This window comes from Taudactylus pleione, unplaced genomic scaffold (genome assembly GCF_031769625.1).
Source record: "Taudactylus pleione unplaced genomic scaffold, aTauple2 ptg000172l, whole genome shotgun sequence".
Classification (NCBI taxonomy): domain Eukaryota; kingdom Metazoa; phylum Chordata; class Amphibia; order Anura; family Myobatrachidae; genus Taudactylus; species Taudactylus pleione.
In genome coordinates, this window is record NW_028284574.1 from 9,798,627 (window position 1) to 9,823,569 (window position 24,943).

The 24,943-nt window shown below is 46.9% G+C and overlaps 1 protein-coding gene across 7 annotated transcripts in view; it reads right to left on the reverse strand.

Annotated features, from left to right (window-relative positions):
* The window catches only part of LOC148521248 (uncharacterized), a 38,956-nt gene extending 21,412 nt beyond the window's left edge, over nucleotides 1-17,544 (reverse strand). The window contains exons 1-3 of one of the 7 annotated variants that reach the window (XR_015878856.1): nucleotides 17,368-17,544; nucleotides 15,252-15,327; nucleotides 10,605-10,702 (exon numbers count right to left, since the gene is read on the reverse strand). Coding sequence is in view for 1 of the 7 variants with exons in the window: in XM_088475460.1 (XP_088331586.1) it covers nucleotides 10,605-10,702; nucleotides 15,252-15,345; nucleotides 16,673-16,731 (251 nt within the window). In the remaining 6 variants the exon portion in view is untranslated. Of the gene's footprint in view, nucleotides 1-10,604; nucleotides 10,703-15,251; nucleotides 15,346-16,672; nucleotides 16,785-17,367 lie in introns of those variants that run through there. The other 6 variants (XR_015878851.1, XM_088475460.1, XR_015878853.1 and 3 more) reach the window with 6 other exon arrangements.
* Nucleotides 17,545-24,943: the final 7,399 nt, after the last annotated feature.

Sequence of the window (24,943 nt, forward strand, 5' to 3'; positions counted from 1 at the left end):
TCATCTGACTCAACAAAATAACGTCTGTGTTATTGACTGTGCATAACTGCTCAGCCACAATAACATCACATGTCTATTGTACATAACTTGTCACCAGACTTAAAGGTCAACCCAATTAGACTTCAGGTGCAATACTTGTTTACTTGGCTCTATTAAAAGATTTGCATGTGCCCTAGCCTGTCACGTCACAGTGCTGTACCGCTGCACAGTGCTTAGCCCAAGATAGATTAATGCCTTATCGTATTTACTGCTGTTTCTCTTCTATCACCTATATCCTATTATCTTCAATAAAGCCTACTCTGGTTTGGAATCAATGTGTGAACTAACCTTCTTGTTCACATCTGCTACGCACCTACCAACTTATAGGCATCTGCTAATAATTGTAACAACAGAATTAATGGAACTCCAGTGGGTATATGGAGAAAAAGAGTCTCTAATTTTCAGGGTATATGCCAACATCTTAAGAGTTATGCTTACATAAAATATGATTATGATGCGCAGTTAGATATAGCTGGTCAGCTAATATTTATCAAACTTTGGGCCTCATTCAGACCCGTTCGAAAGCGCTGAGCGCTCGCAAGCGGTTCGATGTTGAGGCCCTGCGCATGCGCAGTGGCCGCACTGTGCGTGCGCAAGCCCCGGAGCGAGAGAAATTCTCTCGCTCCAGGGCTCACTGCAAAAGGGGTGGCTGTCGATGGTGATCGACAGCTCGCACCATTTTGTAGGCGTGGTGTGGGGGTGGCTGGCCAAACACAGGCATTCCCGAAGGAACGCCTGCCGTTTGGGGGTGGCCCTACTGACATCACTTGTGATGTCAGTGGTGAGCTTCCGGCTCTATTAGAGCTGAAAGCTCACTGGGGCTTGTGGCAGATGAGACCCTACCACAAGGGTCTCGTCGCAAGCTCCGATGGTCGCGATGGTCTTGACCATCGAGACCATCAACCTGGCCGCTCGCTAAAGCTGTGGGTGGTCACCCACAGCTTAGTGAGCGGCCAGGAGGCCGGCTCTTTACAGAGAAGCGTCCGCCCTCATTCAGAGAGAGTGCTCGCATTTTGCGAATGAGGTCCTTTATACACACGTAGGACTCCACTGAATTCTCATAAAATTATGATAAAATACTGCAGAGTGTGTTATCTTTATAAGCAGAATTGTAATAAAACATGTGGCAGGATGCATCAAGCTCACAATGCAGTCAAAACTCTGAAAACTGCTGTTTTCAGAGGTTTGACCCCTTTTCCCATATGCATCAAACTCCTGAAAGCTACATCTTCTGGAGATTGTACCCCATAGGCAACTCCTTCTCGTTGCCTAATAGAAGCCTATGGGCTTCTCTCCACTGCATTCCAATTGAATCCCTTCCAGTAGCCCTCGTGGCTTGCGCATGTGCTGTGCACCAGCCCAGCCTCTGGGAGATTCTTGGACTCTTCAGGGAGTCAGGGAGATCATCACTATTTCAGGGAGTCTCCCATTCATGGAGAGTTGGCAAGTATGCCTTACAGTCCCCCTAATACTCTATACATAATAGAATTGGCTACTTAGCCATACCTTACTGCGTATCATAATCATATTTTATGTAAGCCCTGTAGCCCCTAGGTAAAATCTGCCACTGGTACTGAACACTCTAAAAACAACAATCCAATAGATAGCTGCTTCAAACAGATAAATAAGTTGCTGAAATCCAGACCCAATGACAGGGGGTACAAAGGGTACACCCATCCCAGGCCCAGAGATTCAGAGGGGCTCCGAGGTTCAGGGGCACAAAATGGGGCTATGGCGCCTAATAGTTATTTATGAACTAAATGGTGCAGCGCAAGTAGGCAAAACAAAATTGTTAAGCCACCCCAACACCCTCCATTTACCCCTGTCAATTGGTACGGTCCATTCTGGTATGGCGTATTATAAGAATGACAGTGATGTGCGATATCATTGCGCACAATGCTGAGCCGGGCTCCGGTGTTACCGCCCTTCTCAGCCCAGTAAACCCAAAGAGGAGCACTGTAGCCGAGCAGGGAGCAGGAGTAACAGACACTCACCAGGCACAGTAACAGTAAGGCACCATCGAGCATCAAACTGCACGCCTGTAGCACCACCACTCTCCCTCTACAGACACCCACCCATGAGACAGAATGACTCTGGGGGGTAAATTTAGTAAAGTGAGAGTTTTTAGAAGTTAGTTTTAGAAGAGATGATGCCAATAGCAACCAATTAGATTCTTCTTAACATTTAACTAGCACCTTCTAGAAGATAATAGCTAGATTCTGATTAGTTGCTATGGGCAACATCTCTTCTAAAACTCACCTCTAAAACACTCACTTTAGTAAATTTATCCGAGTGAGACTGCACCAAAAGATTGTGTGGTAAGTCAAATCAAGTATATGGCTATTGTTCCAAATGCAGCGTGTGTGTAAATAAATATGTATGTATGTATGTATGTATGTATGTATGTATGTATGTATATATATATATATATATATATATATACACACACACACAGTCAGGTGCAGAAATATTGGGGCATTGACAGAATTTTCATATTTTGGTCTCTATTCACCACCACAATGGCTTTGAAATGAAACAAACATGATGTGCTTTAACTGCAGACTTTCAGATTTAATTTGAGGGTAATTACATCCAAATCAGGTGAACGGTGTAGGAATTACAACGGTTTCTATATGTGCCTCCCACTTTTTAAGGGCTAACGCCTTAATGGAAGTGTTCCTTGCGTAATACAGATATGGTATGCCATGACGCCACGTGGTTAACTGCAGATTCAGCATTCTCACAGAGTGAGACTGCTGTCACACTCAAAATGAGAGCTGCTAATTCACAGAATTGTGTGCTCATTTAAATATATTAAAATAAACTGACACCGATTTTTTAGTTTTTTAAATTTTATCTGCACCTTCACCTGGGGGGCGGCCTTTAAGCTAATTTTCATGGCCGCCGCCACCCCAGGAATCGGCGTCTTCACCTGGCGGGCACCAACCCTCCAGGGCTTCGGCGTCTTCGCCTGGAGGGCACCAACCTGCCAGGCTTCATCATCTTCGCCTAGTGGGCGGCAGCCTGTGTCAGCTCTTTTGCATGGCCACCACCCACTAGGACTTCTGGCGTATTCACCTGGCGGGCACCAACCCGCCAGGGCTTTGTTGTCTTCGCTTGGTGGGCGCCAACCCGACAGGGCTTCGGCATCTACCCCTGGTGGGCGCCAACCCACCAGGGCTTCAGCTTCTTCGCCTAGTAGGTGGCAGCCTGTGTCAGCTCTTTTTCGCGTCTGCCACCCACTAGGACTTCCGGCGCCTTCGCCTGGCGGGCACCAACCCGACAGGGCTTCGGCGTCTACGCCTTGTGGGCTCCAACCCGCCAGGGCTTCAGCATCGTCGCCTAGTGGGCGGCAGCCTGTGTCAGCTTTTTCGTGTCTGCCACCCACTAGGACTTCCCGCGTCTTCGCCTGGTGGGCGCCAACCCGCCAGGGCTTGGGCATCTTTGCCTAGTGGGCAGCAGCCTGCCAGCTCTTTTATGTTGCTGCTGCCCACTAGGACTTCTGGTGTCTTCGCGTGGCAGATGCCAACCCGCCAGAGCATACGGTGTATTCACCTAGTGGGCTCCAATACGCCTGTGTCAGCTCTTTTTTGTGGCTGCGCCCACTAGGACTTATGGCATTTTCACCTGGCAGGCGCCGACCTGCCAGCGCTATGGTGTCTTCACCTAGTGGGTAACAGCCTGTGTCAGCTCTTTTATGTGGCCACCGCCAACTAGGACTTCTGGTGTCTTTGCCTGTTAGGCGCTAAAACACCAGGGCTTCGGCATCTTTGCCTAGTGGGTGGCAGCCTGTGTCAACTCTTTTTCGTGGCTTCTGCCCACTAGGACTTCCGGCATCTTCGCATGGCGGGTGCCAACATGCCAGGGCTTCGGCATCTTCACCTTTACATATACTGTATATATTTATATACAGTATATGTAAAGATTTTTTGTTAAAGCCACTCTCTGCTTTGCCCTATACCAGTGTTTTCCTTACCAGACCAAAATAAAACGCTAACAAAAGTATTCCTTACATTTTTGTAAGCACCAGAAATCCACTGCTTGTAAAATGTAAATGTGACACCAATTTAAATTTAAAGCAGATTGTTGCCCCACTTAATCTCTGTCATCAATTTTACTTTTGTTCTTATGTTTTCAAAACAAGAGATCCATTACATAGCATGCAGCATTGACCCTGGAACTTTGACCCTTTTAATCTTTTATTTGGATGCTCCTGATTGTATGTTAATAAGGTACCATGATTAGCATTCACAAAGTTTTTTACTTGTTCAATAAAGTAAAGTGAGGCTATATAGCATTAATATGCTAAACTAGCTGCTTTAGTTTTAATATCAAGGCTTGTTTTAAAGAGCTATTTAATGGTAATATATTCACTTTCATAGTCATGCAGGACTAAATTAATGTGATGCAGTTGTATTTGTCAGTCAGCTAGCTCAACAGTAAATAGTAAATCTTCAAAGATTTCTTAAGGGAATAAACTCAAAAAAAAATTTCATTTTGGGAAAACAAATCAAATCTGTTGTATAGAAACAATCATTGTACAGTAATTTTTTGGAAACATCACTCCTTCATTTACCATGTAGGTAATCTAGGAACCACAGCACTGTCTGGGGCAGGGGTGAGCAATAAGCGGCCCTCCAGCTGTTGAACTACAAATTCCAGCATTCCTTGCAACAGTTTTAGCATGGCCAAATAGCAAAACTAGGGCATGCTGAGATGTGTAGTTCTACAACAGCTGGGGGGCCGGTTATTGCCCACATCTTGTCTAGGGGTATTGAAACTAAGGCCGGGTACACACCTGAATGACCAGCAATCTTGCCGATGTTCAGGGCGATTTGCCTTCACCCTGGACATCAAGTGATTGCCGCTATACGCTACATTATTTAATGAATGACGGAACGATTACTTGTGCAGCACGGCCAATCACACGATATGACATGCGACCGCGGGAGCAGTGTAGTGTGTATGCCCGATTTGTCGTTCTGATTTGGCCATATGGTGCAAGTGTGTAGCCGGCCTTACAAGGGGGTTAGATTCTGCACCCGCAAAGATAGTTATATGTTAAATATCCAAAGAACCAGCAAATGTTACACTCCTATGAAATTATTAGGTGTCTTTACATTACTGGCAGTTCACCAGGAAATGTTCAATTTGCAAACATGAGGTCATATGGCAATGGCTATATGCTAACAGGACACCCCCATTGTGTTTCTAACAGCAGCTTCACTATACTTATCTTTTCCATATCAGGGGCATTAAGGTACATGCACTCACCTACCTGTTCACTGCATCACACACAGGTGGACAGTAGTAATATATCAATTTGCACTAACCCTGATATCTGTGATTTCTCTCTACATATGATTTAAAAAAAAAACTAAGCTTTTCAGAACGTGTTAAATAGCTGTCGCCATAAAAAACGATAGGCTGCTGCAGAAAAGCAAGAGATTTATCCAATATCTCCTGCTTTACAGCTTTGAAACTTAATTATACCTAAGAACAGAATTAGTTTGATAAATAGAACCCCAAAATAAGAGTTGGAGAGGTGCGGCTAAGCCAGCAGGGCAAGCTCTACCATTAGATGAATGTAGGCTATTTTCTTGGTGTCAATGTATAGGGAGTACCTAAAACGGAATCCAGTGAAGATGCTAGTAGACGGGATGCTGGATGACAGGATACAGACGCAGGAATCCCAACGTCCGTCAGAATGCCGAAGCTGGCATCCTGACCGCCAGCATCCCGAAGATAAGTATGCGGGTTAGGCTTAGGGTTAGGCCGGGGATGGGGGGTTAGGTTTAGGGACCTGCCGTGGTGGGTTATGCACCAACCGGGGAGGGTTAGGTTTAGGGTGCAGAAAGGAGGTGTTAGGTGTAGGGTGTGGAAAGGAGGTGTTAGGTGTAGGCACCACTGGGGGAGGGGGGTTAGGGTTAGGTACCACCCGGGGGAGGTTAGGCACCACTGGGGGAGGATTAGGGGGGAAGAGGGGGAGGGTTAGGTTACTTACTGGCCCCTGTTGGGCTCTTCACCATCGGCATGCCACTGTCGGCCTTCTGACCGCTGGCATCCCGTCCGCCGATATATCATTCCGATTCCCCTAAAACAAGTGTGTGAGTACTTTGAGCCCCATTTAACATTGTAGGCAAAGGGTACCCAGCAACAGCCTTTCTGGCTTTAGAGAAGCCTTCCAGGTATTGCAGAGTTCCCACCGAGTGAAAGTATCATGCACATGTGCAGACTGGCCATCACACATGCATATGACACAACAGCAATAGGCTGCCAGCAACAGAGTGGAGAATGCGGCTGTGGAGGGGGATGTCACTGGACCTCGTAGGAGGGATAAATAATGTTAAATGCCATATGCATATACGGTAGTATCACTGTGATACTAAACAAAATATGCCACTGGTAATAAGGATCCTTGTCAAATGGGGCTCTTAATGAAGACAGGCTGTGCACGAAGTTCTGCGCATGCTCAGTAGAGAAATCACTGGGAACATGGCACAGTCTGCTCCTACGAACAGTCTGCTTCTCTCTAGTATGTGTTGGAAATGATGTGTGTGTAAAGGTGTTGATGTTGCAGAGTAGCTAGGCACACACCAGCGGATGACACCAGCGGATGACTCAAACTGTGAGCAGCCAAGTTACTTAACAAGTGATGATGGTTTATTGAATATAGAACTGGTACAGTTGTATTCACTGTATTCACGGAGTTGAGCAGAGTAGGGTTACACACAGCTCAACAGCTGGTCAATGATGCTAGTGGGTAGCGGTGCAGGCTTGCTGGAAGAGCATTTCTAACTGCAGGTAAACATACAGTAGATCTCTATATGGAGATAAGTAGGAAGACCATTTCTATGGTTGAACTTCCCCACTGATAGTTTCTGACTCAGACATCCCCAACTGCTGGTATGTCCAGTGACACACACTCACTCTGCATATGAACTTCAAGCTTTTCTTAAATTTTTATTGTTTCTTTAAAGATAACATCTCATGACTTCCAGAAGTTGTAACTTTTTGTAGGGATATATGTGATGTGATGTAAATATAAGTAAATATGTGGAAATGTATGTACCCTGCACATGTTAGATATCTATGATGCCAGTGGACTTTAGTGCTTCATGCTGCAGATATACATTTCACAGACATTGGTGATAGTTGCAGAAGGGGGCGGAGTAATATAGGTGGGAGTGAATTGGTCCCTGACAGGAAAAGAGGATCCGGTGAGAGGGAGGATATATAACAGCTGTTAGCATCATCTGTCTCCTGATCCCTCCCTCCAGTGCCTGCCCTCCTGTGACCCGGGCAGCCAGTGAGCAGCGATATGCTGCCGGGCGCAGGGGGGCAGAGCCGGAGAGGGAGCCCAGCCAGAGCTGGGAAAGAAGGTGGGACAGCGGCACCCACCCTGTCTTGCCGATGATGCCAGAGAGGCGGCATCATGGGAGGTGGACCCGCACCGATCGGGGCGTTCCTTGGTGAGAGGAGGCTGGCTCAGACAGCAGGCCAATGGTCGCAATGGGACTGCCGGCGTCATGGAGCAGGAGCCAGCTACAGGTGGCTGTCGGGAGTTCCCCTGTGATGGAGGTCTGAGAGGCAGGTCCTGGGCAGGCAAATCAGCCTAAATTCAGGAGGCTGGATCTTTATACCGCACGGCTGTGAGTACAAATACAAGCACCACACTCACAATAATCACCAGCTGCCCTTCAAACATTACTCAAAGGATTAATTTCTGCCCAATCATATAACCGACTTACTAGCAAGCTGAGGCAACAAAGAGGAGGGACCAAAAGGGATAGATAACTCAATATCTATAACAGACTGGGACTTAGAGAAAAAAAAGCTATTCCCTCAGGGAATACAGGAAGAATTCGCAGCCTGAGGCAGATATGTCAGGGGGAGTTGGTGTATGCATCTACTATCTACAATAGTGCCAGTTAAATTTATAATCCACAGCACACAGCACCAAACTCGGGTTTTTGCATTGGCAGGACTGCTGTATAAATATAATTATTTTGGAGTATGAATAGTTATGTTCATTGTGACTGTGATGGAATAACCCCACAGGACTATATTTGTTGATATTACAAGGCTTATATACTTACCAAGGTACCAGCATAAGCACATTATATGGACTTACCTATATTGTGGAGGGGAGTCCAGTTATACTAATTTATGGCATGACAAAATCTATAATACGACCAAGGAAAAGTGAAGGCTTGCTAGAGGAAAAACCCCATAAGGATAATTAACAAAGACAATATCTACACTTCAGAAACTGAACTGGGATTATAAACTCTGGATTGGAACTATTTATAAATATAGTCTCCTAACTAATGTTATAACATTGTTTAAGTTTAAGGGTTTTGTATATCAAGCATTGTATTGATGTAATACATAGAGTTGTGTTTATCCTCTGTATATTAACAGCAGTTTATATGCAAAGTACAAGTGAAGATCCTTTACTTATATTCCTTATAAAAGTAACTTTAATGTTTTTTAACTACTCTGTGTTTACTTACCCGGAGTGATTACAGTGGGAGTTCCATTACTGCGGAATCCGTGGAAGGAAAAGACATTGATGGTAAATGTGAAGTGAAATGATACAGTATTGTATTGTGATTACGCATTATCTATTCACCACACTATATATTCTATCACTGGGTTCTCCCAGGTGAGCCCTTTTGACATTTCAAATAATTAACTTGGGTGGAGGCACTGACAATGGGGATGTACACCACTTAGAGGAATGCTAAGGGTGGGTACATTAGGAGTAACAAAGGAGTTAGTAACCTGGTGACCCTTTAGTGGTAAAAAGGGGGTGGATACGCATTGTCAAAACTGTAAAAGTCTACATTGAACATTTATACATAGTTAGGTAGTCAACCAGACGTCAATGTCTACAGTCAGAAGGTCAACAGCTATTAATATCGACAGGTGTTATTTTACTGTTGACTGTCATAATTTAGGTGTTACAGTATTTAACTATCTACACTCAGGAGGTTGACAACTATTACTGGAGTTATGTAATGAGTTAGGTAGTACAGTCTTTGATAGAGATAATGTGGAGAAGTTGCCTAAAATATTTTGATAGATTACTGTCAGTTACATGCTGATTGTCTGCTACGAGCCACTTCTCCACTTCTGAGCTATCCAGATGCCATCTGACTGTCTGCACATGTGCGTCAGCATCCTTACAGCACTTAGGAAGCTGTCAGATATATTTATTACAGTACTTTTAAGTGCATGTTTATATTAACTAGATGTACACTGTGAAAAAACAGGACTCCCCGTGTACTTTCAGTATTTCAATCAACCACCGCTGTTTAAAGTATGTCTACCTGTCTAAAAGTGTTAGAGGCGAATGTCTAATGTCCGCATTCATGTCTAAAACTGCGCAATATTATTCATACTTGATGTCCAAGGTCCCTTCTAAAACTGCTCCACGTCCCTGTTCGCATCTTGAATTGTGCTATATCCATGTTTCCTGTCCAAACTACCAAATGTTCACAATATGCTGATCATCTTTAAGCTATAATACTTTTGTTTATGATGAGATGATAGTCATTGTCTATAATTTTTCACCCATTCTGCTATGTATTAATTAGACCTTGTCATTCAAGGTTGGTGGTGCCACAAAGCCAGCCAATTAGAATACAAAATCACATGCAGGAGGAGCCGTTATTAGCGCCTTTTTCACCCCAACTCAAAGTTCCCTTTTTAGTCCCTGACTTAGCCACCATTTTTCATAGACTAACTCTGACATCGAGTGACAGGTTTCAATCCAATTAGGTGCGAAAGGGCAACAGCACAGCAATTCGTCCCCCTTTGTGGCCTGATCTCACCCTGGACTCACATATTTTTGGTCTCTGCAAACATAAATGTGCCAGTCCAGAGGTTTGGGAAGTGCACCATACAGCCATACTTACTCATGGGAGGGAGGAACTCGTACCTAATTGGACTGACCCCACAGACACAGAGTCTTGAAATCTTGGTTTTTGGAATTGGTCCCTGGTAGACTGAGGGCATGATTCCGCTTCAGACGGAAGCAGCTTTGCAATTCCGTCTGTCCTGCTGCATTACGTATCCAAGCTGCATTGTCCAACGCAGGATCGGATACTTTGCGGGACATCGGCCGGCTAAACTGACCCATGGGGTCACGCAGCCGGCAACCGCAGCTGAGATGAAGCCAGGAAATGGCCGTCAGCCGACTGAGATCCTGGCTTCTTCCCTCCCCCCTAACAGCAGCGACACGCCTCCGTTTCGGGGACCGGAGGGCATTGCTGCCCCCTTCCCATCCACAAACAGCAGCAGACTGATAGTCTGCTATCAGTTTACGTGCGGCCTCGCAGACCCATTCTGCAGAACGGGTCATGCGTCTACGCAGATTCCTGAACATAGGGAATCTGCTGAATCAGGCCCTGAGACCAGGGCTGCCATCAGAAATTCTGGGGCCCGGGACCCATAAAATAGGCAGCCCCCCTCTTCCAGTGTTTCTGTAACTTCAGCCCGCAGTGCTAGCCAGCACCCTTCTGTCTCTATTCTGCCCCTTACAGCCCACAGACATTTACCTTCTCCTGTATCTTCTGGCCGTTCCTCTTCTCGCTGCAGCCGGATCCTCTGTCAGTGGTGCAGCATGCATGATGTAATGGCGTAATGCATGCCTTGCCTCAATAAAAAAATATAAAAAGTTTATTTCACTCTCTCAGCGATCCCATTTCCCTCTCTCAGAGATCGCCCCGCATTTCCTCCTGTCTCAATGACAGCCCCATACTTTCCTCTCTTTCAAGGATCCCCTCCACATTCCCCTCTTTCTCCCAGTGATCCCTCCTACATTCCCCTCTCTCAGCGCCCCCCCCACACACACACACACTCTCCTGTCTGTCAGTGACCTCCCTTACACACACACTCCCCTCTGTCTGTCAGTGATCCCCCCACACACACATCCCCCTGTCTGTCAGTGCCCCCCACACATACACATTCCCTTCTGTCAGTGACTCCCCCCCACACACATTCCCCATCTGTCTGTCAGTGCCCCCCCACACACACACACACACACTCCCCTCTGTCTGTCAGTGCCCCCTCACACACTCCCCTCTGTCTTTCAGTGATCCCCCCACACACACATCCCCCTGTCTGTCAGTGACCCCAACACATACACATTCCCTTCTGTCAGCGACTCCCCCTGTCTCCCCCCCACACACATTCCCCATCTGTCTGTCAGTGCCCCCCCCCAGACACACACACTCCCCATCTGTCTGTCAGTGCCACCCCACACTTTCCCCTCTGTCTGTCAGTGACCCCCTCATACACATTCCCCTCCTTTTGTCAGTGCTGCCCACACACATTCCCTTCTGTCAGTGACTCCCCCACACACACATTCCCCTCTGTCTGTCAGTGCCCCCCCCGAGACAATCACCTCTGTGTCAGTACCCCACCCCCCGTCTCTCAATTGTGCACGTCACCCAGGGCCGGCGCAACCTGCTCAGCAGATCCTGCAATGCAGGAGCCAGTCTGCTGTTACAACTGCCGGCTGCCGCTGCGCCTGTCACACTATGTGGTCTGTTTACTAAGCAGTGTTAGGAGACAGAGTGAAAAGTGATAAGGTGCCAGCCAATCAGCTCCTGTCATCTAGCAGGCTGTGTTTGAAAAATGACAGTTGGGAGCTGATTGGCTGGCACCTTATCACTTTCTTATCACTTTTCACTCTGTCTCCTAACACTGCTTAGTAAATAGACCCCTATGACAGGCAGCCTTCTGCAGAGCCTCTCTCTCTGCTCCACTTACAGTGTTACTGTCTCTGCCTGCAACCCGACCTGTCCAATGTGTCACTGACACTGTAGATATACTTCCTCCGAGTCCTATCTGTTTCTGCACTGCCGGGGTTGGAAGTCTCCGCCCCCCTCCCCGAGTCCCCGCTCTGCCTGCTGTGCCTGGCATGTCCTCACGAGCAAACAGCTTGAGGTCCCATTTCCCTACCCCCTTCCAGTCCCTTCCCAGAGGTAGGGGGGTACGATTGTGTGACGACGCCCCTTCCCTGTGACACCACACACATTTTTTGTGGTGCTCATCGAAGGCGCGCACTATCCCTTTATAAAAGCTGGTAGAGAGGGCGCTAATTTATAGTTTGCAGGGGGGAGCCAAACACCCTAGCACTGGCCCTGTCCTCACCTCCCCTCCCCAATTAACTAACCTCTGTCAGTGCCCTGAGATGCCTTCACTGCCATCTGTTGCAAGGGGGAGGAGTCAAACTGTCCAAGAGTACTGCAGTCCGAGTGGACAGACTGGTGTGTTCTGGTCACACTGCTCAGTCAGGCATATGCTGATCAGCTCTGTGCTTATTGTCAGGTGGCTGGTCTGGGGGAGGGACCGCCACCAAGAAGTAAAGGAAGGAAGCTATGTTCTTCATCTCTGTCACTGACAGATGCCCGGCACTGCGGTGCGGATCCTCAGTGATAAGGATCTGCTACATGCCGGGGTACCTGCAGGCCATTACTCCCAAGGGGCACCTGCTGCATAACTGGTAGGTCTGTCCCTGTGCGGGCCCTCCTCTCTGCCCGGGCCCGGGACTCCATACCCGGCAGTCCTCCAGTGATGGCGGCCCTGTCTGAGACCGCTATTGCTGCCAATCAAAAAATTTACTTTTTTAAATGCAAAATATCTATTTTTCTTCTTAAGGTAAGCACTGAACTCACTATGGGGCCCATTTATCAAAGTAAATTTGAGGTAAAACACTTGTTTTCGGGGGTTTACCTCAAATACTAAGTATCCCCCGGATGTATGAAGGAGGGACCGCAGCAGCTATCTCCGATACCTGCTGCAATCCCTCCATTGCCGCCGGCAGCCACCTCCCCCATAGGTTTCTATGGGGGATGCGATGCTGCAAAATGTATCAATATCGGGAATGCAAAGCATTCCCGATATTGGCCCCAGCAGCTAACGCTATCTAAAGATAGCATTAGCCGCTGTAGCTTATGGGGACTTACCGCATATCAGCCGGCGGAGGAATCTGCCAGATCCCTCCGCCGGCAATGGGCGGCGCTCATGTGCAGAAGCCCCGACTGCCCTCCGGAGACATCACAGGGACGGGCTCTTTTCGGAGCCCTTCTCCCTGCATGTCCCGGATAATACATCCGGCAGATAGGATCGCATTTTGCAATGCGATCAGGGGCGGTACTGCATGCCCTGATCGCATTGCAAAATGCGATCATTAATAAATGGGCCCCTATATCATGATGTCTTCTGCTGGTTTGGGTACATTTCTTAGTCAAAATTTAGACAGTCAAAACTTAGACACCAAAATGTTGACAGGGTCAAAAGGTTGATAATCAAAATGTCGACAAGGTCTGTATGTCTAAAAGATGGATTTTAGCAAGAAATTGGGGGCATACTTGTATATGTATATGAAGTAATATAAGGTTAAATTTAAATCATTATTCAAAATCAAAATATATTTATAATATTGATGGGAAATTTAATTCCCTAAAGTAGGTGAACCGTAGTGTTCCTCACTTCCAATACACACAACAATAAATATATAGTGATGGTGAAATATCCAAAAGTAATAAGTATGTGCAGTGCCAGAATAAGGTCCATGTGGGCCTGCAGCTGAAATGTATAAAGGGCCTATTGTGTGCCGCTGCGGCAGTGTGACTAGTGTGATGTGAAGGCATGACCAGTGCTGTTTGTGTGGAGTCAGAATAGGTGGTGTGGCTAGTTCCATTGAGGGCATAGACAGTGCCTACCTTCAGACAGTTTACTTTATAGTGGAGCGATAACAAAATGTATTTTTGTGAAAGGTATGAACTGTATTGTCTGCCTTTACTTGAGTGCTAGAATAGTTTAAATTAATAAAAAAGAAAAAAAATCTAAAATTGTTAATTGATTACTGCCATATTTCTATCAGTTTTTATCCCAGATTCCTAGACACTGCAGTAATAATACGTTAATCACTTTAGCTCTTACCTTTTTTAAAAAAACTAAAAAATTGCTGCAATGACAATGGTCCAGGACAACTGGGTTAACTTACCAGGGTTTTAGACATGACCAGGTCATCAAGATGGCTGAACCTTCTAGTCAAGGTTAGAGCACCCAAGCTACTGTACCATTTGGGCGCCCAAAACCAGGATTTCTGACACATTTCTGATCGCCTCTTCAGTAAGGGGTGAGCAGAAATTAAAAAGCAATTGAATCGCCCCCTCTGTGTCAGTCTCTTGTACCCTTCCATGTTAGCATTGTATCAGCTGGAATGTTAGTATTGTATATTAAATAGCCCACCATCATAAATATATATATATATATATATATATATATATATATATAATATTTTTTTTTTTTTTGAGACATGCATATAGGCAAATTTCTAATTGGCTGTACATCCACTTTACAAGTAAACAATCTGTAGCACTAATTTGGTGGTTCGTGCATCTACAAGAGGAAACAAATAGGCCCTCATTCAGACCCACTCGCGAGCGGCTGTCCGCTCGCAAGTGGGTTGATGGTCCCCACTGCGCATGCGCACGACGGAGGGAGCTCCGTCGTGCGCATGCGCGAGACCCTACGAGCAAAGGACTTTCCTTCGCTCGGAGTGTCTCATCAAAGGGGGCGTGCTGTCGATGGTGACTGCCAGACGGAGGCGTTCCCAAGGGAACACCTACCATCTGAAGCCGGCCCCACTGACATCACTAGTGTCAGTGGGGCCGGCTTCAGTGATGTCAGTGGGAGTGATGTCAGTGGGAGTGATTTTGGCTCTGATAGAGCCAAAATCACTCCTGGCCTTGCGGTTGAAAAACCCAACCGCAGGCTTTTGCTCGCAGTTTCGATGGTCGCGATGGTCGCTCGTATATGCTGTGGGTGGTGACCCACAGCTATACGAGCGTCCAGGAGGATGCTCCATATTAATGGAGGTGGGCCCTGATTCAGAGCGAGCGCTCTGGTCAGAGCGTCCGGTTCTGAATCAGGGCCATAGTGCCCGTTGGTTTTATGCCAACCTCTGCAACTGTCATAATTAGTATCTGCACTTGCACCGGATACACGCCCACAACATTCTAACACTCCCATATATCAGTGAGGTTACGTGCATTATCACTGCTTAGTTCCTGCCCTATAACACCCTATTTCACAGAAAGACAGCTAAGTTCGTCTGACTCAGTATATGATGGGATACGCAATAAAGCATAAATTAACATATGCGCATGCACTGCAATGCAAAAACTCACCACAGAGATCCATCTTGTCAGGCCTTTCATGTCATCATGTAAATTATATCGACATTGACCAACTTCGAGCGTCCATCTTTTTTGAATATACAATCTAAATAAATATATTGGAGCCGGACAGAGGAAGTATATGTGTGAGCGTCTGTGTGTACATATATACATATACACACATGCATATGCTCACACATACTGTACACACACACACATATATATATATATATATATATATATATAAATATATATATATACAGGGCTGGTGCTAGGGGGTATAAATGGACAGTGCGTGCAAAAAAGGGGTGTGGTCTCACAAAGAAGGGGCATAGCCCAATTCAAATTACACCAAACTGTAGCACATTCTTATTCACATTACACCACATAGGTAGTGTCCGTTATTCATGTCTCGACACTCAGTAGTGCCCTTTTTAACATTATGCTTAACAATAGCAGAGACACAGCCACCATGTTCTGTCCTTTGTGCAAACCGGGCCAGCTGACGTCAGGGCCTGGGTAGTATTTGGAACCCACCTCACAGGTGGAAAAGAGAAGTAGCTGGGGGTGATGATGGGAGGGGACTGCCTCCTCCACCAACTTTGTTATTGGCTGTGAGGGCGGTACGGGGCTCCACGAAAATACCACCTAGGGCTCCATAAATAATGTATATTTAAATACATACAGCATATAAAATTCTCACACAGCGCTCCCCCCTCACATAGCTCTCCTCCCCTCACTGAGCTCTCCTCCTCTCAAACACAGAATGCACCCCTTTCACTCGGTACCCCTCCCCCCCTCGGGTCATCTCCCCTTAAAAAGCTCTCCCCCTCACACATACACAGATCTCACTTAGACCAACCCACAGCTCTCTCCTTCCCTCAGCTCACCTTCCCTATTCAGCTACCCCCTCACACACAGCTTCCTCACTCAGCCACCCCCTCACACACAGCTTCCTCACTCAGCCACCCCCTCACACACAGCTTCCTCACTCAGCCACCCCCTCACACACAGCTTTCCTCACTCAGCCACCCCCTCACACACAGCTTTCCTCACTCAGCCACCCCCTCACACACAGCTTTCCTCACTCAGCCACCCCCTCACACACAGCTTTCCTCACTCAGCCACCCCCTCACACACACAGCTTTCCTCACTCAGCCATCCCCTCACACACAGCTTTCCTCACTCAGCCACCCCCTCACACACAGCTTTCCTCACTCAGCCACCTCCTCTCACACAGCTTTCCTCACTCAGCCACCTCCTCTCACACACACAGCTTTCCTCACTCAGCCACCCCCTCTCACACACACACAGCTTTCCTCACACAAAAAAATCCCCCCTTACTCAGATCCCCTACTTCACACACAGATCTCCCCTCCTTATACATACCCGCGCCTCCTCCCCTTAACAGACTCCCCTCCCTTCTCTCTCACCTCACTGTAGCAGGGTGCAGGAGATCAGCCGTGCTGCTGAGCTGAGCACTGAAGCACATGACAAGAAATCAGAGTGCCTCCATACTGGGGCGTGTCGTGGGCGGAGCCACAAGCGCTGCTTCGCCCACACCTTCAGGCTTTGCTCAGCAGATACTCTGCCCTAGTCGGAAGGCTGTTTTCCAGCACCCGGACGCTGACTGCTCTGCATGAAGTTGTCTGAGTGGAGACTGGAGGAGGCAGAAGCTCGTAGCTCAGTGCTCTGCGGGCGGGCGCTGACCGCAGGCTGCCTCTCATGAGGGTGACCTGCTACACGGGGCGGGGGCCACGTGCATCAGACAGCCGCTCAGCCTGACCCTGCCAAACATTCAATTTGACAAGTCAGGTCAGGTGCAACACAGCACAGTGGGGTGAGGGGAGGAAGCAGGGGACCCGGCCAGGGGGAATGGCAAGACACAGAGGCGGCTGCGGTGGGCTGGGTCTGTGTAAAGAAGAGCTGCTCAGCCTCGCTTCCCTGTAGGATGCGGCTGCCTGTCATACAGCCGGCACCAGCAACAATTGTCTCAGCAGTAGCTGCGGGGAGAGTGCCTCTCCAGCCTGGCGCCTCCCTGCAGTGCAGGCTTTACTGAGTGGGTTGCGCCGGCCCTGTATATATACATACACATATATACTGTATAGTTTACAAACATTACACCGACCTGTAGCTGCCATGTGTCCATATGTCCTTTTGCCTGGTATTTCCACCAGCAGCTCAGCCTATGTGGCTCCAATAATAATTTTAGTGTCCTGCTGCCAAGGTTCAGCGCAGTTGCCTGCCAAGGTGGAGGTAGGCGGGGCTTCGGGTGGCCACGGGGCGGGGCATCGTTTGCCGCGGGTGGGTGGGGCTTCGGTCAGCAAAGTTGAGCAGCTGAGGCTTGGGACTTCCGTGAGGTGAATGGGCAGGGAATAAGCTGAGGACAGCTGGGGTTGGTGGGTTGAATGGGCGTGGCTAAGGACTATTATTGGGGGAGAAGGAATGAGACTTTGTAATGCTGCTAAAGCCGAAGGGACAGAAAAAAATAAACTGTCAGCACTGCATTTTCGTTCATATGGGCCTATTTTCATTGGGGGCCTGGAGCTGTAGCTCCACCCGCCCCATTGTTAATCCGGCCTTGAGTATGTGCACTACTGAACACAGATTCCTGATGGTTGGGAATCTGCGCAGGCGTCAGACCTGTACTGCACATGTGCACGCAGAGCGGCAGCAGACTATCAGTGATTGACAGTCTGCTGCCATTTGCCATAGAGGGTGGCGACAGCCTCCATTTCCCAAAATGGAGGCGTGTCATCGCCATTGGGGGGGGGAGGGGAGGGAAGAGGCCAGACTTTGCTTCCTGGCCTTTTTGTTGTAAATGCTTCGGCCAGCTTGGGTGACACCATGGGTCACTCAGCCAGCTGATGTGATCACATATTATCTGATGCTGCATTCTTGAACACAGCACAAATAAGTAATGCATGCAGGAGGTACTGCAATCGGGACGTGATCGCAGTGACTATGCAGACCCATCGCAGAGTGATTGACAGGAACTACCGTTTGCGGGAGGTTATCGTCGAAAAGCAGGAGTGCCAGTGCATTTGAACGCCGTTACAGGGGTGTTCATGAATTAGCCATTGCAGCCTGAGCTCTCACTGTGGCCCGGAAGGTTAGCAATTTCTAAATAATGACTGACCTTGTACTCGATGTTACCGATGTTTCGGAGACTTGCAAAGTATTACGGATGTGTGTAAGGTAAGGTGGGCATCCTTATGTTGTACTGCGATTACATAGCGATTGCAGACATTAGCATATCTTCGCAGTGAGACTGTGTGCGTAATCGCAGCGGCGATCACACTTGCGATGTGTACTGAATCAGGCCCTATGTTTGTACTGTTTTTTTACTCTTTAATTTATTTTTTTAAAAGCTTTTAAATCTTTAAAATGGTTTTTAAACATGGGTATTGTTTGAATGAATTATATATATTTTTTAAATGTATTATGGTTTAAATGTGTGCAGTGTGTATTTGGTATGCATTCTTTGCAGGAACTGTTTGCAGAGATTATTGGCTATGCATTATGGATTTATTGTGTGCAGGAATGGTGCATTGTTGTTTTTTTGGCTATCCATTATACTAAAAAGTAAATACAATTTTTCACTAAAACTGATAACATAGTTAAAATGCTTAAAAAACAGAAAAACATAATCACAGTATTTTTCAGGATGTCCACAGAGCATAGGAACAGATAGATCTTCATTCTGCAGAGGAAGATACAGTGCAGGCCATGAGGACCAAGAAATGCAGACACTACAGCAAGATCAGAATCTGTGACTGGATCACAAGAGCAAGAGGATGACCATGATGATGATTTGGTGGAAAGAGGAACCAGCAGTAGAGCACCCAACTTCACATAAGAAGAAAGTGAGACCTTATCGATCAGGTAATAAACTATAGCCATCAGCTTTTTGGTTCACAGGCACGCAAGCTGCATCACAAGATCAAGAGTTCCACTTGGGACCAGATTAGACATGCCATTTTCTTGGTGTTCATGACCGAACGTAACCCTAAAAGCTGCAAGAAGAGGCTTCGCAGTTGCAAGAGGATCACCAATAAGAAGATACAACCTGGCCAGAAAAGGACGAAAGTATATGAGCAGAAGATTTGTGACTACTTCAATATGGATGTGGATTAAAAAATGCCAGGTCCCAGCGCACAAGGTAACATTTTGGAAGAAGCATTTATTATGTGTTTGTGATAAAGGTAGAGAGGGTACCTAATTTTATGTTAGGTGTCATGAACCTCAAATATTGTCGCTATGGTTGATAATACACAACAGCGCCTATTTCGTTAGGGCAGAGGTTCCCAAACTTGGTCCTCAAGTCACCCCAACGGTCCAGGTTTAAAGTATATCCATGCTTGACCACAGGTTGCTTAATTAGTACCTCAGTCAGTTTGATTTAACCACCTGTGCTCAGCCATGGATATCTCTAAAACCTGGGCAGTAAAACTTTCGGCAAGTAACCTGATGAATTTTTATTGCTGTGTTATTGAAAGTGTATTTACAGTATCTGTTGCATCCCAGTTTGGTACGTGAACAGCTCTAAAGCAGACCGTATGCTTTTGGAGAGAATAGTGAGATTGGCTGAATATGTTATTGGTACTAATCTGCACCCCATTGAAGAATTTTATGTTACATTGCTTAAGGAAAGAGCTTTGTTAAAGATTGTAATCATCCAGACCACCATGTGTTCTATTTGCTACAAAAAAGATGGTTCAGGTGTATTAAATCATGAACCGCGAGGTAAATTTTTTTCCATCCATCATTGTTAAACTGAATTTAGAAAATTGGACATAGATCCATTATAATGTTTGTGTTTTGCTGTAGCGGGGCTGTGGGAGCTTCGGAAATGTATTTTGATGTGAAGACATTGTGTTTGTACAATAACAATAAGGTATTTCATACATTCATATTATTCTGTTTTTCTTTTCTTCAAAAGTATTGAGGGTTTTTTTTTTTTGGTGGTGGGAGGGGGGTTAGTGGGGTTGTGCTACAGTTACACAACAAAAGAGCAAGTTACTGAAATGGTGGACCCGTTACAGTCAACACAACGACAATACAGTGACCAGATGTCAGCATCTCAAGTGTGATTTTCATTTTTAGCAAACCAGATGTACATGTCCTTCATGACATGTTGGCATGGCAGTAACAATCAAACAGTACCACTATGATGATTGTGATTAATCTGTAATTGATAGCAGAAGAATTAAGAAGATGCTCATCACAAGAAGATTGGCCATTAGGAGTGACCAGAAGAAATGAAGAATTACCTGGAAGTTCAACTGAGAGTTGGCAACGTCAAACAACATTTGATGAAAATATACTCCTTCAGGTGCAGCTAGAGCATGAGAGGATGTGAAATTACCAGCAGCCTACAGGAGACTATGAAGAAAGACCCAGTGAGTCCTAAAGACATTGTTATGATATGAAGTTAGACCCCCGCAATGCCCAAACCTCCCACTCAAAAATAAAATTTTAGTTATTATTTTTGGTCCTAAAGATTGTTGTTCTTCACCCATTTTAGTATGTGCTTATAATGTTTACCCTTTTCTCTTGTAATACACAGAAACCACCATCTTCATCACCAGGGGTAGTGTTCTTCAAGGAAGTCTATTGCTGGTCCAGTCTGCACTGAGGGGATGAGAATCATATGCCATATGTGGCTAGCATAGAGCTGTATGGGTGTGTAGCAGCTTATGTATGTACAGACGTGTCCTTTCTCATCTAGCCTCAAAACGGCATGCAGTGCGCACGCTCGGCGACGGGGGTACAAGGGGTACACCCCTGCCGGGCCCCGAGGTTCTAAGGAGCATGAAAGTCACCTGCAGAGAGCCCCGCATAATAAAATATAATATAAATTATAAAAGTAATTTTATCATTATAAAATAACAATAATAATAGCATAATTATATAATTATAAAAGTAGTTATAAATTATAAATAATAATATACAAATATAAATAATAAATTGTCTGAGCCGCCGGTCGCCTGTCTAGCGCAGGTATGAAAACAAAAAAATATACCCCATAAGGTAACCTGGCCCCGTCACCGGGTCCATACTGTGCAGCTGATTCAGACCCGCTAGCTAGGATGCGGTCGCTCGTAGATGGACAATATTTGCAATCTGCGCATGCGTATGCATTGTAATGCGCATGCGCAAACCACTGCGAAAGATCGGGAAGTGCTTGCTCGCCCAGAATAGGCAGCCCGGTTTAATGAGTGAGAGGAGAGGCCGTTTGTGGGTGGTAAAAGGGGCAGGCCACTAGAAACTGAGGAGTGAAGGTACGGACGCAGGAGTGCCTGAGTGTTTCAACGCCGTTTCAGAGGTGTGCATAATTTACAGGCAGCGTCATAGTACACATCACCTGGTTGTATTTTACACTGAAGTGATCGCAGTGCTTGTGGCAAGGTATAGTCAAACTCAAGCGCTGCGAGCACATCCGATGGTGCTCGATGTACCAATTTTTCATGCACTTCCAGGAGATGACGTGCGCAAGTGGGCGTCTTATGAATTGCTGGTGGGCATCTACAAACACAAAGTGATCGCACGCCAAGACATAGTAGGTGTGCTAATGCCTTGCCGTGCGATCGCCTGCTTTGCTGGGTGTGCGCTGGATTTGCATATGCTGGGAGCGAATGAACGCATCTAGCATGTGGGTCTGAATGAGCTCCAGTGTGCGGCGCATATCACCGTAACGGGCCCCAAGATTTCTGTTGCCGGCTCTGGCAGTGTAATATGCCTGGTGTGAGTGAGCCATTAGGTCCTGTGCAACTCTGCTACATACTTGCCGACATCTCGCTCCCTACTTCCGGGAGGGAGCTGTCGGGCATTTTCAGAGAGGGGGCGGGCCTGAAAATTACATGAATTTGGGTGCTGAGCTTGAGGCGTGACAGCACGATCGCGTCATCGTGGCCCCGCCCCCTCTTCACAAAGCCGATACTAATGGCATTGTGAAGCAGGGGACGGGGCCACGATGACGCGATTCAGCGCGAATCTCGTCACCGGCCCCCTGTTGCCAGGAATTTACACTGTAACCGGGGAGAGGGCGGACAGGTTGCCGTGGGCCGAATCTGGAGGGTTGGCAAGTATGCTCTGCTAGCGTCGGGCATCTTTATATGACACTTGTATATCTGCATGATTCTGAGACTGTAAAAGGAACATGACGTGGAAAAAGCTGTGGCTGCTGCGTTGTAGCACTTCACATTCTGATTGAGAGACTCAGTTGCACACAGATATACAACACATATCAAACTAATCAGCACAGTCTTCTAGTGCATCCTAGTTGCATACAGGCCCGCCGAGAGCCGTGGCCTAATCGTGGGAGGTGTGGCCACGCCCCCTTCCTGAAAAAAACCTTTGCAGCGCCGCTGCTCACTGGGGAGGGGGGCGCTCTGAGCCCCCTCAGCGCTGCTCAAAGCCAGGGGGGGCGCGATCAGTGTGATCGCTCCCCCCCCACAGGCATAGGAGATTGCCACGAGCAGTCTCCCACTGCAGCTCAGCACACGCTGTGTGCTGGGCTGCTGTGAGGGGGGGGCGGAGCAGGCCTGGACTCAGGCCCCCGCCAGGCCCCTCAGGAAGCCCGGGCCCGGAAAATCTGTACCTGCTCCCCCCCCTCTCGGCGCCCCTGGTTGCATAATATTGTGACTTAGGGCCTGATTCACTACCGATCGCAACTGCAATTACGCATGCAACTGGCCGATTGGTGCGTTCTGCGCATGTATCGCAGTGTGCATGCACGAAGACTTCACTGTCAAAATAGAAGACTTGGAAGCAAAAAGATAAATAGCATACTGTACTGTGGGCCTGATTCAGAGCCACTCGCATGCTGTGTATGCAAATTGCGTAGGCAGTGCCATTGCACAGCAATGCATTAGCACGCCCAGTATATCTTAGAAAGGGATCATATTGTATGCATAGTGTATGCAGACACCGACCAGACTATTTTAAGACGCCCACTTGTGCACATCATGTCCAGAAAGTGTATGCAACCATCGGTACATCGGATGCTATCGCAGCGCTTGAGGTTGACCATACCCTGCCGCAAGCACAGCGAGCACTTCAGTGTAAAAACAAGCCAGGTGACGTGTACTATGATGCTGTCTGTTAATTATGCACACCTCTAAAACGCCATTGAGATATTCAGGCATGCCTGCGTTTGCACCTCCACTCCCCCGTTTTTAATGGCCAGCCCCTATTACCACCTACAAACGGCTTACCCTGTCACTCACTCTGCTGGGCTGTTTATGCGCTGCAAGCGACTGCATTGTGAACTTTCGCTAAGGTACGCACACTCATGCGCACTGAGATGCATACACACTGCATACCATTGGAAGCAGCGAGAGTATGCATCTTAGCGAGCAGGTCTTAATCAGGCTCAGTGTTCATATATTGGGCTATATTTACTATAATCCACATTTGAAATGCAAATCCAAAGCCAGACGACGAATTAGAACCAAATTCAAATCCGGCAAAAATGGTCCGGCGCACATCCCTAGTGCTTGTATACACAGTGGGCTAAGGCCCACGGAGTCATGTTGCTTTTATACACAGAGGGCTTGTGCCCAAGAAGTCACAGTGCTTGTATAAAAACAGAGGGCCAAGGCCCTTGGAGTCATGGTGCTTGTATACACAGAGGGCTAAGGCCCACGGAGTCACAGTGCTTGTATACAAAGAGGGCTAAGGCCCACAGAGTCACAGTGCTTGTATACACAGAGGGCTAAGGCCATGGAGTCATGGTCCAGCCAGAATGCACAGTTTCTTGATTGGCTGCATGATCCTGTCACACAGGAATGTTGACCAAATGTCATGAGGATGTGAGAGAAAGACGATGTGTGAAATTGTGTGTGGACTGTAAAAGGGGATGTAATTAGATATGGAAGCAATGAAGTTTATGTGGGAGGTTCTGGAATCTGATAAGTTTGCCTGAAGAGGTGAGTTTTCAGGGAACGCTTGAAGGATTGGAGACTAGAGGAAAGTCTTACTGTGCGAGGTAGGTTATTCCATAGAGTGGGTGCAGCGCAAAGAAAGTCCTGTAACCGTGAATGGGAGCAAGTAATGCATGGGGATGAGAGACGTAGATCTCGTGCTGAGCGGAGAGGTCGGGTTGGGAGATATTTTGAGATGAGTGAAGAGATGTATGTTGGTGTGGTTTGGTTAATAGCCTTATGTCTAAGTGAAAGTATTTTGTATTGAATACGGTAGAAAACCAGCAACCAATGGAGGGACTGACAGAGCGGGGCAGCAGAAGAAGAACGTTTCGCAAGGAAGATGAGCCTTGCAGCTGCATTCATAATGGATTGTAATGGTGATAGCCTGTTTTTGGGAATACCAGTAAGGAGGCTATTGCAATAGTCAATGCGGGAAATAATAAGTGCACGGATTAGAGTTTTTGCAGTGTCTTGTGTGAGATATGGCCGAATTTTGGTTATGTTTTTTAAATGTATGTAACATGGTTTTGAGACAGATTGAATAAGGGGAACAAAGGACAGTTCAGAGTCAAGGATGACACCAAGGCAGCGAGCTTGTGGGGCGGGGTGGATGGTCGAGGTATCAACAGTGATAGAGAGATCAGGTTGGTAACTGTTATTGGCCGGTGGAAATATAATTAATTCTGTTTTAGAAATATTAAGTTTCAGGTGGCGAGATGACATCCAAGATGAAATTGCAGAAAGCCATTCAGTGACATGGACCAATACAGATGG